General features: G+C 43.1%; 1 protein-coding gene across 5 annotated transcripts in view; it reads left to right on the forward strand.

Annotated features, from left to right (window-relative positions):
• Positions 1-12,262, forward strand: part of myo6a (myosin VIa) — a 265,925-nt gene that overhangs the window by 135,867 nt on the left and 117,796 nt on the right. For all 5 annotated transcript variants that reach the window (XM_070889988.1, XM_070889986.1, XM_070889990.1 and 2 more), the window contains exon 5: positions 5,651-5,780. In XM_070889988.1, the coding sequence (XP_070746089.1) occupies positions 5,651-5,780 (130 nt within the window). The remainder of the gene's footprint in view (positions 1-5,650; positions 5,781-12,262) is intronic.

Below are 12,262 nucleotides of genomic sequence, written 5' to 3' on the forward strand. Positions count from 1 at the left end.
TGGGCAAACATTTGGCAGATGGAGTATAATGTTGGAAAGTGTGAGGTCATGCACTTTGGCAGAAAAAAAATCAAAGAGCAAGTTATTATTTAAATGAAGAAAGATTGCAAAGTGCCGCAGTACAGCGGGACCTGGGGATACTTGTGCATGAAACATAAAAGGTTAGTATGCAGCTACAGCAAGTAATCAGGAAGGCAAATGGAATCTTGGCCTTTATTGCAAAGAAGATGGAGAATAAAAGCAGGGAAGTATTGCTATAGTTATACAGCGTATTGGTGAGGCCATACTTGGAATACTGCGTGCAGTTTTGGTTTCCATATTTACGAAAGGATATACTTGCTTTGGAGGCAGTTCAGAGAAGGTTCACTAGGTTGATTCCGGAGGTGAGGGGGTTGACTTATGAGGAAAGGTTGAGTAGGTTGTGCCTCTACTCATTGGAATTCAGAAGAATGAGAGGTGATCTTATCGAAACGTATAAGATTATGAGGGGGCTTAACAAGGTGAATGCAGAGAGGATGTATCCACTGATGGAGGAGACTAGAACTAGGGGGCATAATCTTAGAATAAGGGGCCGCCCATTTAAAACTGAGATGAGGAGGAATTTCTTCTGAGTTGTAAATCTGTGGAATTCGCTGCCTCAGAGAGCTGTGGAAGCTGGGACATTGAATAAATTTAAGACAGAGTCAGACAGTTTCTTAACCGATAAGGAGTTATGGGGAGCGGGCAGAGAAGCAGACCTGAGTCCATGATCAGATCAACTATGATCGTATTAAATGAAGGAGCAGGTGCGAGGGGCCATATGGCCTACTCCTGTTCCTATTTCTTAAGTTTTTATGTTCTTATGTTTAGCATGTATGTCGTCCTGTTTTGCAGCTTCCCCAGGTTGGCACCTCATTTTTAGGTATGCCTGGTGCTGCTCCTGGCATGCTCTTCTACGCTGCTCATTGAACCCGGGTTGGATCCTGCACCTTTCAGCTTGAATATAATTTGCTCTGTAACTCGCTGGAAGGGCGAACAGATAATGGGACGATAGTCCTGGCAACGGGGCATCTGGAATCTTAATGAACCACGGGACCAACGGTCTATATCGCCTTAACCCTGAGATTTAAGGATTGAGAAAGGAACAGAGGAATTAAAGCGAATGAGGGTGAATTAGAGTCAAATCAGATAGAGAAATAGAGAGGAAAAGGAAGATTGGAATAAGAGAGAAAAAAATATGGAAATTGAAAGATCGGAAAATTGAAAGAAAAATTCAAATTTGACATTTTTAAATCTCGAACAACAATTTAGTACATGTAGCAATGGGAGTCAACAGTTTAAATTGTTACCTTTTTGGGCTGGAGTGATTGATTGACATTACATTATCAATTATCATGTTGTTAAAAGGCTCATGTTGTTAAAAGGCTTATGCTGTTAATTAGGAGCCTTAACTTTCTGCACGGGTTTAATGGGAAATTAATGTGCAAATCCAGCACGTTCTTCAAAATAACGGGAAGGCTAAGGACGAGATACTGTCTGTGCGAAGCAAATGGTGACCAAGATCTGGAGATTCACAACTCACGACGTATCTCTCAATCACCTGATCTTGCCGGTTGATTTGTACAACAATAACGGCGTACGTCATTCATGCATCGTTATTTTCCCAGACTTGCATTTATATAGCGTCTTTCATGACCACCAGACATCTCAAAGTACTTTACAGCCCATGGGGTACTTTGTTGAAGTGTACTCACTGGGAAACTATGGATAAACTGGGAAACGATAGGTGAAATGTACTTAACTGAACTGCCTTACAATCCTAAGTGATATAAAGCAGGTTTGTGTACTGTTTCACCGTCTCTCTTCTGTTGCCCCCTTTTTACACTTGCCTGGAAATTGCGGTCGGAGACTTGCCGCCTGCGTAGGACCCCGAACCAAAAGAAAACTCTGTACTTACCTGGTGGCTCCTGGACCTGCAGGCGTGTGCTGTGTAAAGGTCTATGGATCCCAGGAGTGAGAACATAAGAACATAAGAAATAGGAACAGGAGTAGGCCATTTGGCCCCTCGAGCCTGCTCCGCCATTCAATAAGATCATGGCTGATCTGATCATGGACTCAGCTCCACTTCCCTGCTCGCTCCCATAACCCTTTATTCCCTTATCGCTTAAAAATCTGTCGATCTCCACCTTAAATATATTCAATGTCCCGGCTTCCACAGCTCTCTGGGGTAGAGAATTCCACAGATTTACAACCCTCTGAGAGAAGAAATTTCTCCATCTCAGTTTTAAATGGGTGGCCCCTTATTCTGAGACTATGTCCCCTAGTTTTAGTTTCCCCCATGAGTGGAAATATCCTCTCTGCATCCACCTTGTCAAGCCCCCTCATTATCTTATATATTTCGATAAGATCACCTCTCATTCTTCTGAATTCCACTGTGTATATGCCCAACTTATATGATGAGTAGAAATTTTGAGTACTGGATGAGCAAAAATTTTCTCCAATTAAATATTGGGAATATCGAAGCCATTATCTTTGGTCCCCGCCACAAACTGCTTCCCTAACCACTGACTCCATCCCTCTCCCTAGCATCAATCTGAGAGTGAACAAGACTATTCGCAACCTAGGTGTCACATTTAACCCCGAAATGAGTTTCCATATCTGCGGCATAACTAAAACCGCCTTTTTCCATCTCCGTAACATCGCCCGCCTCCATCTCTGCCTCAGCTCATCTGCTGCTGAAACCCTCATTCATACCTTTATTACCTCTAGACCTGACTTACTCCAACTCATTCCTGGTTGGCTTCCCACATTCTATTGATGGGATTGAAGGCTAATAAATCCCCAGGGCCAGATAGTCTGCATCCCAGAGTACTTAAGGAAGTGGCCCTAGAAATAGTGGATGCATTGGTGATCATTTTCCAACAGTCTATCGACTCTGGATCAGTTCCTATGGACTGGAGAGTAGCTAATGTAACACCACTTTTTAAAAAAGGAGGGAGAGAGAAAACGGGGAATTATAGACTGGTTAGCCTGACATCAGTAGTGGGGAAAATGTTGGAATCAATTATTAAAGATGAAATAGCAGCGCATTTGGAAAGCAGTGATGGGAGCGGCCCAAGTCAGCATGGATTTATGAAAGGGAAATCATTCTTGACGACAAATCTTCTCGAGTTTTTTGATGATGTCCACTCTACTAGTTACAAGGGAGAACCAGTGGATGTGGTGTATTTGGACTTTCAAAAAGCTTTTGACAAGGTCCCACGCAAGAGATTGTTGTGCAAAATTAAAGCACATGGTATTGGGGGTAATGTACTGACGTGGATAGAGAACTGGTGGGCAGACAGGAAGCAGAGTGTCGGAATAAATGGGTCCTTTTCAGAATGGCAGGCAGTGACTAGTGGAGTGCCACAGGGCTCAGTGCTGGGATCCCAGCTATTTACAATATACATCAATGATTTAGATGAAGGAATTGAGTGTAATATCTCCAAGTTTGCAGATGACACTAAGCTGGGTGGCAGTGTGAGCTGTGAGGAGGATGCTAAGAGGCTGCAGAGTGACTTGGTCAGATTAGGTGAGATGGCAGATGCAGTATAATGTGGATAACTGTGAGGTTATCCACTTTGGTGGCAAAAACATGAAGGCAGATTATTATCTGAATGGCGGCAGATTAGGAAAAGGGGAGGTGCAACGAGACCTGGGTGTCACGGTACATCAGTCATTGAAAGTTGGCATGCAGGTACAGCAGGTGGTGAAGAAGGCAAATGGCATGTTAACCTTCATAGCTCGGGGATTTGAGTATAGGAGCAGGGAGGTCTTACTGCAGTTGTACAGGGCCTTAGTGAGGCCTCACCTGGAATATTGTGTGCAGTTTTGGTCTCCTAATCTGAGGAATGGCGTTCTTGCTATTGAGGGAGTGCAGCGAAGGTTCACCAGACTGAATCCCGGGATGGCAGGACTGACATATGAGGAGAGACTGGATCGACTGGGCCTGTATTCACTGGGGTTTAGAAGAATGAGAGGGGATCTCATAGAAATACACAAAATTCTGATGGGACTGGACAGTTTAGATGCAGGAAGAATGTTCCCGATGTTGGGGAAGTCCAGAACAAGGGCTCACAGTCTAAGGATAAGGAGTAAGCCATTTAGGACCGAGATGAGGAGAAACTTCTTCACTCAGAATTGTGAACCTGTGGAATTCTCTACCGCAGAGAGTTGTTGATGCCAGTTTGTTAGATATATTCAAGAGGGAGTTAGATATGGCCCTTATGGCTGAAGGGATCAAGGGGTATGGAAAGAAAGCAGGAAAGGGGTACTGAGGTGAATGATCAGCCATGATCTTATTGAATGGTGGTGCAGGCTCGAAGGGCCAAATGGCCTACTCCTGCACCTATTTTCTATGTTTCTATGTAACCTACTCAACCTATCCTCATAAGTCAATCCCCTCATCACCGGAATTAACCTAGTGAACCTTCTCTGAACTGCCTCCAAAGCAAGTATGTCCTTCCTTAAATACGGAGACCAAAACTCCAGGTGTGGCCTCACCAATACCTGTACAGTTGTAGCAGGACTTCGCTGCATTTATCCTCTATGTACGCATGCATGCAGTTCACACGTGTCCTTGGGATCACGTGGGTCAGGTCAATCAATCACAAAGGGGGATTCCATCTACGTACAGAATCTCCATAAGCATAATAGAAATCACCTAAAAAAGGCACTTTTCGCAACACAAATAAAAATAAACACAGGTTCAAAATGTAAATAAAGATTACATTTAAAAAATAAATAAACATTTTTAATTGCAAAATTGACCTAAACTAATTTTAAATGTAAGTTAATGTTTAACTCCTGTTTATTTAAACCTTTATGCTGATGGTAGAAGGCTTACACCTGCTTTTACCAGGCATGAGGGTTTGATGGGCGTTTGTTGGGCAAATAGCCCAACCCTGCGCCAGTGAAAGAATTCACAGCAGATGCGAGCGATCGGTCAAGGAGAAACTTGGCAGATTGCAAGTTCTGGCTTTTCACGCATGTGCATCGCTTGTGGATACCCGGAACTTGCGGGGCACTTACGATGGCGTGCGCATGTCATCGGCCCCGCAAAATCTGGGCCAATATTTCATACTTGGGATCTACTGTTTAGAAGCAGTCGGGGAGCAGACATTTTGTGTGGAATGCCTCTTTTGAGTGACATCTTGAAGTTTCATTCCATTGACCTCATGAATGAGTGAGTCCTATTTATTCTATCACACGAGGGGGTGATCTATACAAAATATCTACTCCCTGGGTACCTTTCAACTCACAGTATAACACAGTAACAAGGGTGGGTGGGGGGGACGGGTGAAGGTAGGTTGAAAAACTCCAATAAGCTTGCAGATATCTCCTGTTGTAATATTGAGAGATTATGATTTGACTGGCACATATTTCCCTTTTCAAAGCAAGATTTTATTTTAGTGTTCAATTATGGCCATGTCACTAAACAGTGTTGTTTATGTGGAACTTTGCATCTATGTTTCAAATGTTACAAAATTGTGTTTTGTGCGAATTGTAACTTCGATTTTCACAGGGGAAGACTAGCTGGATTCATTGAGTTCCGTAAGCTGGAAGCCAATACCCTGTACCTGAGTGAATTTTCAGCATAGTTTATGTGCCTTATTCTCCGCTTCCTTTGCAGACTTATGTAGCCAACATCCTGATAGCAGTGAACCCGTACTATGACATACCCAAACTCTACTCATCAGACTCCATCCGAAAATACAAAGGGAGGTCCTTGGGCACTCTGCCGCCACATGTCTATGCTATTGGTGAGTCGTTTTGTGTGGCCCCATGCCACATACTGACATTGCATCGAAACCCAAACCTTGTACTACATATTGGGGTAGTTTCCACTTCAAATTGTAGTGTAACATCGGCAGAGATTTGAAGATTGGCGCAGTATTGTATAATTTAAAACCACAAAGTATCCTATGTGGTCACTCCTTCCTGCCCCCACAAGCCAAATTCTGTGTGTGGGTAGAGGATCAGGAAGCCTCTGCTTAGTTGTCTATCTGTTTTTGTTGAAATGTGGCTTGGGAATAACTCTCTTTCCCCCCCCCCCCCCCCCCCCTCCCCAGTTTTCCTTTTCTCCCTTTTAGAGGGAAATTTTTGAGACCCCTTGCCTCCATTCAGTCCCTTCCCCTGATGACCCAGCAGAGGTCAGGAGCTTATGGTGTAGGAATCTCTGGTTGGTGGGGGTCCAACGTGAGAGCATGCCCCCTCTGATTGTATTACCTTTGTAAAATGTCACCTGCTTCAGAAATAATGACTTAAATATTCGTGGTACATAATTTGTCAATCGCTGCACTATCTGCCCAAACACAGTTAAATTAACATGCTGCTATTTTACAGTACTGCTTTGAGACTGGTGATACTAGAATATTAATGATTGATAACTATCAGAATAACTTTTGTTATGGCAGTAGGTGTGCAGTTTAAATGTTGAACTGACCAGGATAGTTATACAATGTTTTAGTGCACATCTTTGCATGGTGTTAAAAAACTTGTAATATCTTTACTCTGGAATAGAGCTTGTGAATGTTGTATCTTTACTCTAGAATAGAGCTTGTGTAGTATCTTTACTCTGGAATAGAGCTTGTGTAGTTTCTTTACTCTAGAATAGTTTTGTGGAGTAACCAAATACTTGATTGGGTGCATTTACACGACATAGGAGCAGGAGTAAGCCATTGAGCCCCTCGAGCCTGTTCCGCCATTCGATGATGATCTGTGATCTAACTCCATATACCCACCTTTGGCCCTTATCCCTTACTACCTTTGGTTAACAAAGAGCTGTCAGTTTCCGATTTAACATCAACAATCTAGCGTTAATTGTGGTTTGCAGAGTTCCAAACTTCTACCACCTTTTGTGTGTAGAAGTGTTTCTTAATTTCACTCCTGAAAGGCCTGGCTCTAATCTTTAGACTATGCCCCCTGGTCCAAGAATCCCCAACCAGCGGAAATAGTCTCTTTCTATCTACCCTATCTGTTCCCCTTAATATCTTGAAAACTTCAATCAGATCACCCCTTAAGCTTCTAAATTCTAGAGAATGCAACCCTAGTATGTGCAATCTCTCTTCGTAACTGAACCCTTGAAGTCCGGGTATGATTCTGGTAAACCTACGCTGCACTCCCTCCAAGGCCAATTTATCCTTCCTAAGATGTGGTGCCCAGAATTGCTCTCAGTACTCCAGCTGCGGTCCAACCAGGGCTTTGTACAGCTGCAGCATAACATCTACCCCCTTGTATTCTAGTCCTCCAGATTTAAAGGCTAGCATTCCATTAGCTTTTTTGATTATTTTCTGCACCTGTTCATGACATTTTAATGATCTATGTACCTGGACGCGCAAGTCTCTTTGGATCGCCACTGTGTTTAGCTTTTCACCATTTAGAAAGTACTCTGCTCTATCCTTTTTAGGTCAAAAGTGGATGACCTTACATTTGCCTACATTGAAATCCATTTGCCACAGTTTTGCCCATTCACTTAATCTGTCGATATCCCTTTGTAATTTTATGCTTTCATCTTCAGAACTTACAATGTCGCGTATCTTTGTGTCATCGGCAAATTTGGATACATGACTTTCTATCCCATCATCTAAATTGTTAATAAATACTGTAAATAGTTGAAGCCCCAACACAGATCCCTGCGGGACACCACTAGTCACATCCTGCCAATTAGAGTACCTGACCATTATCCCTACTCTTTGTCTCCTGCCGCTCAGCCAATTTCCTAACCAGGTCAGTAATTTGCCTTTAATTCCTTGGGCTTCAACCTTAGTTAACAGTCTTTCATGTGACTTTATCAAATGCCTTCTGGAAGTCCATATAAATAACATCCATAAGCATTCCCCCGTCCACTACTTTAGTCACCTCTGCAAAAGATTCAATCAGATTTATCAGATATGACCTCCCTTTTACAAATCCATGCTGGCTCTCTCTGATTGTAGGGAGTCCAGTCACCCTATCCTTAATTGTAGACTTAATTGTAGTAATTTCCCGACAACTGATAAGCTAACTGGTCTATAATTCCCTGATTTCCCTCTATTGCCATTCTTAAATAGCAGAGAGATATGCGCAATTTTCTAATCTAAAGGAATGGTTCCTGAATCTAGAGAACTTTGGAAGTTGGGGCATCCGCAATGTGCTCACCTACTTCTTTTAAAACCCTGGGATGGAAACCGACTGCTCCAGGGGATTTGTCACTCTTTAGTGCCATTATTTTCTTCTTCACTGTTATTTTACTTGCGGTAATTTTATTGAGTCCCCATCCCTGATTCAATATTAGTTTCTTTGGGATTTTTGGCATGCTATCCTCTTCCTCTACTGTAAATATTGACGCAAAGTCATTATTCAACATGTCCGTCATTTCCCCATTGTCATGGACAATATCACCGATGTCAGTTTTCAAGGGGCCAACGTTGCTCCTGACTGCCCTCCTTTTCCTAATAAGAATTGTAAAACTTTTTTGTATTGATTTTGATATCCCCTTTGCAAGTTTCTTTTCATACTCCCTTTTTGTGGCTCTAACTATCTGTTTTGTCACCTTTTGTTCTTAGTATTTTTTTTACATTTTTGTGCACTTTTTCATTTTGTTTTATGCTGTCTCTTACCTCTTTAGTTGTCCATGATTGTTTTTATTGGCAAGTAGAGCTCTTGTTCCTCAGGGATATAAACTGGTTCTGTATTACGTTAAATTATTTTTTGCACACCTCCCACTGATCTGTCATTTTACCCACTAACAGATTTGTTCAGTTTACTTTGGACAATCTCTGTCTCATCTCTTTGAAGTCAGTTTTACCTAAATCTAAATTCTTAGTAGCTGTTTCGCGTTTCTTCCTTTCAAACGTTACATTGAATGTTATGATCTCTGTTGGATAAATGTTCACACACCGTTAGGCTATTCATAAATCTGGCTCATTACTCATTACTAAATCCAATATGGTTCTAGGACATATTGTTGTTGAAATCTATCCTGGACACACAAGAAATTCATTACCTTTCTGACGCATGCTAGTCTGCTTATCCCAATCTATATGAAAGTTAACACCCCCATTAAAAACAATCTGCGTTTGCTACACGCTTGTCTAATCTCTGCATTTATACAATCTAGCACTTCACAGCTGCTACCAGGGGGCCGATACACAACTCCCACAAGAGTTTTTCCTATTTCTTAATTTTACTCAAAGTCTAAACTACCTGCTTCCCTCTCGTTGTATCCTCTTTTATCATTGAAGTGATTTCATCCTTAATCACCGAGGCTACTCCTCCCCCTCTCTCATTTTCCCATCTGTCCTGTACACCTTATAACCGGGTATATTCAGTTCCCAGTCCTGACGGTGTTGCAGCCACATCTCAGTAATGGCTACCCTGTCATAACCTCCAATTTGAATTTGTGCCTGCAGTTCATTCAATTTATTCTTTATACTCCATGCGTTTGAATAAAGAACGTTTATTTGGGCCACATACCCTAGCATGTCCTTCAGCTCTAATGTTTTATTCATTTTTCTTATTTCTCTCTCCTGGTTTAATTGCTTTACATATTTTAGTTTTCCCTTTACCTGTAGTGCCTAAAGCACAATTTCTGCCTGTTACTCTACTCTCTTCCCTTGCGTTTGTTTTTGAACTGCTATTTGTACTACAGTATCCACCTGAGCCCTCCCCACCCACCATGTACTAGTTTAAAGTCCTTGTGTGACCGCCCTATTTAGCCTGACCGCTCAGACCCTGGTCCCAGGCCGTTCAGGTGGAGTCCCAGACTGAGTGGTTTTTGCTTTGCACCAATGCTAATCTTACAGTGTGTGACTGTGCCATTGGACCCATGAAGTTTTAATTCTGGGAATTTCTCCAAATGTTTTCCATGAACCAGAAGGATTCTCAAGATTTTATTGCCTTATTCATCGACTCACGAAAGGTTGCTTGGCCTTGCAGCATGGAGGCCTTTTGCTGCAGTTGAAAGGGCTCGAGTTGTATACTGGACGGATGTAATGACCATAAATGATTGTTTCGGGGCTGCCCTTTAAACTGAAAAATATATTTCTGAAAAGAGCTAATTTTTCTTCCAGTGAATATTGCAAAATTCTCAATTGTTTTATTTGTTCTTAACTAATGAAAATAATGTTATAATTTTGCTGTAAGGAAAATGCATCCTTAGTGATTTTTTTGGAATATTTCACAGATTAGGGCTCAGTTTTCCCCAGTGATCTGTGCCGTTTTTTTGGTGCGTGCTGCTTTTTTTGGCCTAAATTAAAAATCTTCAAGTTTCCCCAAAGATTGTGCGCCAGCGTAATCCAGTTAGTTACGATTTTTTTAGATTAGTAATTTTTTGCGTCATGGGGGCGTAACCTGATGTCTGTGTCAGTTTTTCACAATTATGCAAGTTTGGCCAACTTACATTTCTCCCAGGATGGCGTATGTGACCACTCTCAAAACACTTTCTGGGCACTTAAGAAAAACCAGCGCACATCAAAATATCGGCACAGAAACATGCCATTGTTTTTGTGAAGTTTTGGAGGAAGTCAAGAACACATTAGATATGCATCATCAAGCTTAATTTTTGTCAAACTTAAAATGCAGAAAATGGAAGTTTCATGCAACTCTTGAATTTTGGATTTTTTTCAAAATGCCATGCCACCACCAAACGTCTCCTCACCGGGTTCGTGGGTCAGAGCGTCGGCCGGCAGAATCGGTCCCTCAGACACGAGCTCGGGGCTCGGCTTCAAAAGAAACCCGGGGGGGGAGTTTTTGGCAGGGGGGGTGGGGTGTGGAAGCTGATCTGAAGGGATGAGAACTCTTACACTATATGCAGCAGCATCAAAAGAAGCTTGGGGGTGGGGGGGTGTTTGCCGAGCCCCTGTGTGCAGGCAAGGGAGCAATTCTGCCAGACGACCCTCGAGCCTAGTGAGGAGACGTTCGGTCGATGGCGGAGTGGTACTTTGGAAAAAAAAATCTAAAAATGAAGAATTGCATTCGACTTTGCTGCCCCAAATGTCCTCATTTGAATGCCTAGCTTCCCGTTCTAAGCAAGCCTATTGCGCATGCCCAGACCTGGGTGTGGTCCATACTAATGTATCAAACTTGGGGAGAGCGACAACAAGGAAGCTTTGACTCCTTGCCCTGCTGTTTTGAGCTTCTTGCAAAGGTACAATTTAAACATGGGCCAATACTGACAATGCCATACCTTGTGCAAGCCTTCTGCTTGATGGTACTGCGGAGGAGACGATTGATTCAACATCATCGCATGAGGAACCTCAGAGCGCGTAGGGTGATGGGCAGGAGGTCTTGCTCACCTCTGGTATATCGAGGTGGGCGTTCATATCTGCACCTGAGTGATGCAGACTGTGAGAAGGCAGCGATTCCGCAAAGAAGTTATAATCGAGATCTGAAAGTTAATAAAAGCAGACCTGCAACCTAGAAGTGTCAGGAGGACTGCTATGTCAGTTGAAGTGAAGGTTACAGCTGCACTTTCATTCTGTGCATCTGGATCATTCCAGGCCACAATTGGGGATGTGTGCACCATTTCTCAACATGCAACACATATCTGCATTCGGCAGGTGACTGCTGCACTATATGCTCAGAGGAATGATGACATAAAGTTCCCCATGACCGCCCAGGCAATGCGTGACAGGGCTGTGGGCTTCTCCAGGATTGCTGGCTTCCCCAAGGTACAGGGCTGCATTGATTGTACGCACATCGCCTTGCGAACACATTTTGGAGGATTTTGAGATGTACAGGAACAGAAAAGGCTTCCACTCCATTAATGTACAGTTCGTGTGACGACATGCATCGCATCATGGCAGTTGATGCAAGATACATTGGGAGCACCCATGATGCGTTCATCCTACACGAGAGCACTATATCTGCCATGTTTCGGCAGCAGCCAGAAGGGCAGAGCGGGCTACTGGGAGATAAAGGGTATGGCCTGACCACCTGGCTCATGACGCCCCTACGCGTTACCCGGACGGAACTGACCGGGAATACAACATGTCGCACATTGCGATGTGCGGCATAATAGAGGGGACCATTGACATCTGGAAACAGCGTTTCCAATGCCTGGACCATTCTGGAGGCTACTTCCAATACTCCCCTGAGATTGTCGGTCAGTTCACTGACGTGTGCTGCATGCTGCATAACTTAGCCATCATCAGGCAACAGCAGCTGGTAGTAGAAGACCCATCTGAGGTGAGAGTGGCTGATGATGAGGAGGAAGATGCACATGAGGAAGAGGAGGAGGATGAGGAAGCCATGCAACTACCTG

The sequence above is a fragment of the Pristiophorus japonicus genome, chromosome 9 (genome assembly GCF_044704955.1).
Source record: "Pristiophorus japonicus isolate sPriJap1 chromosome 9, sPriJap1.hap1, whole genome shotgun sequence".
Taxonomy (NCBI): Eukaryota; Metazoa; Chordata; class Chondrichthyes; family Pristiophoridae; genus Pristiophorus; species Pristiophorus japonicus.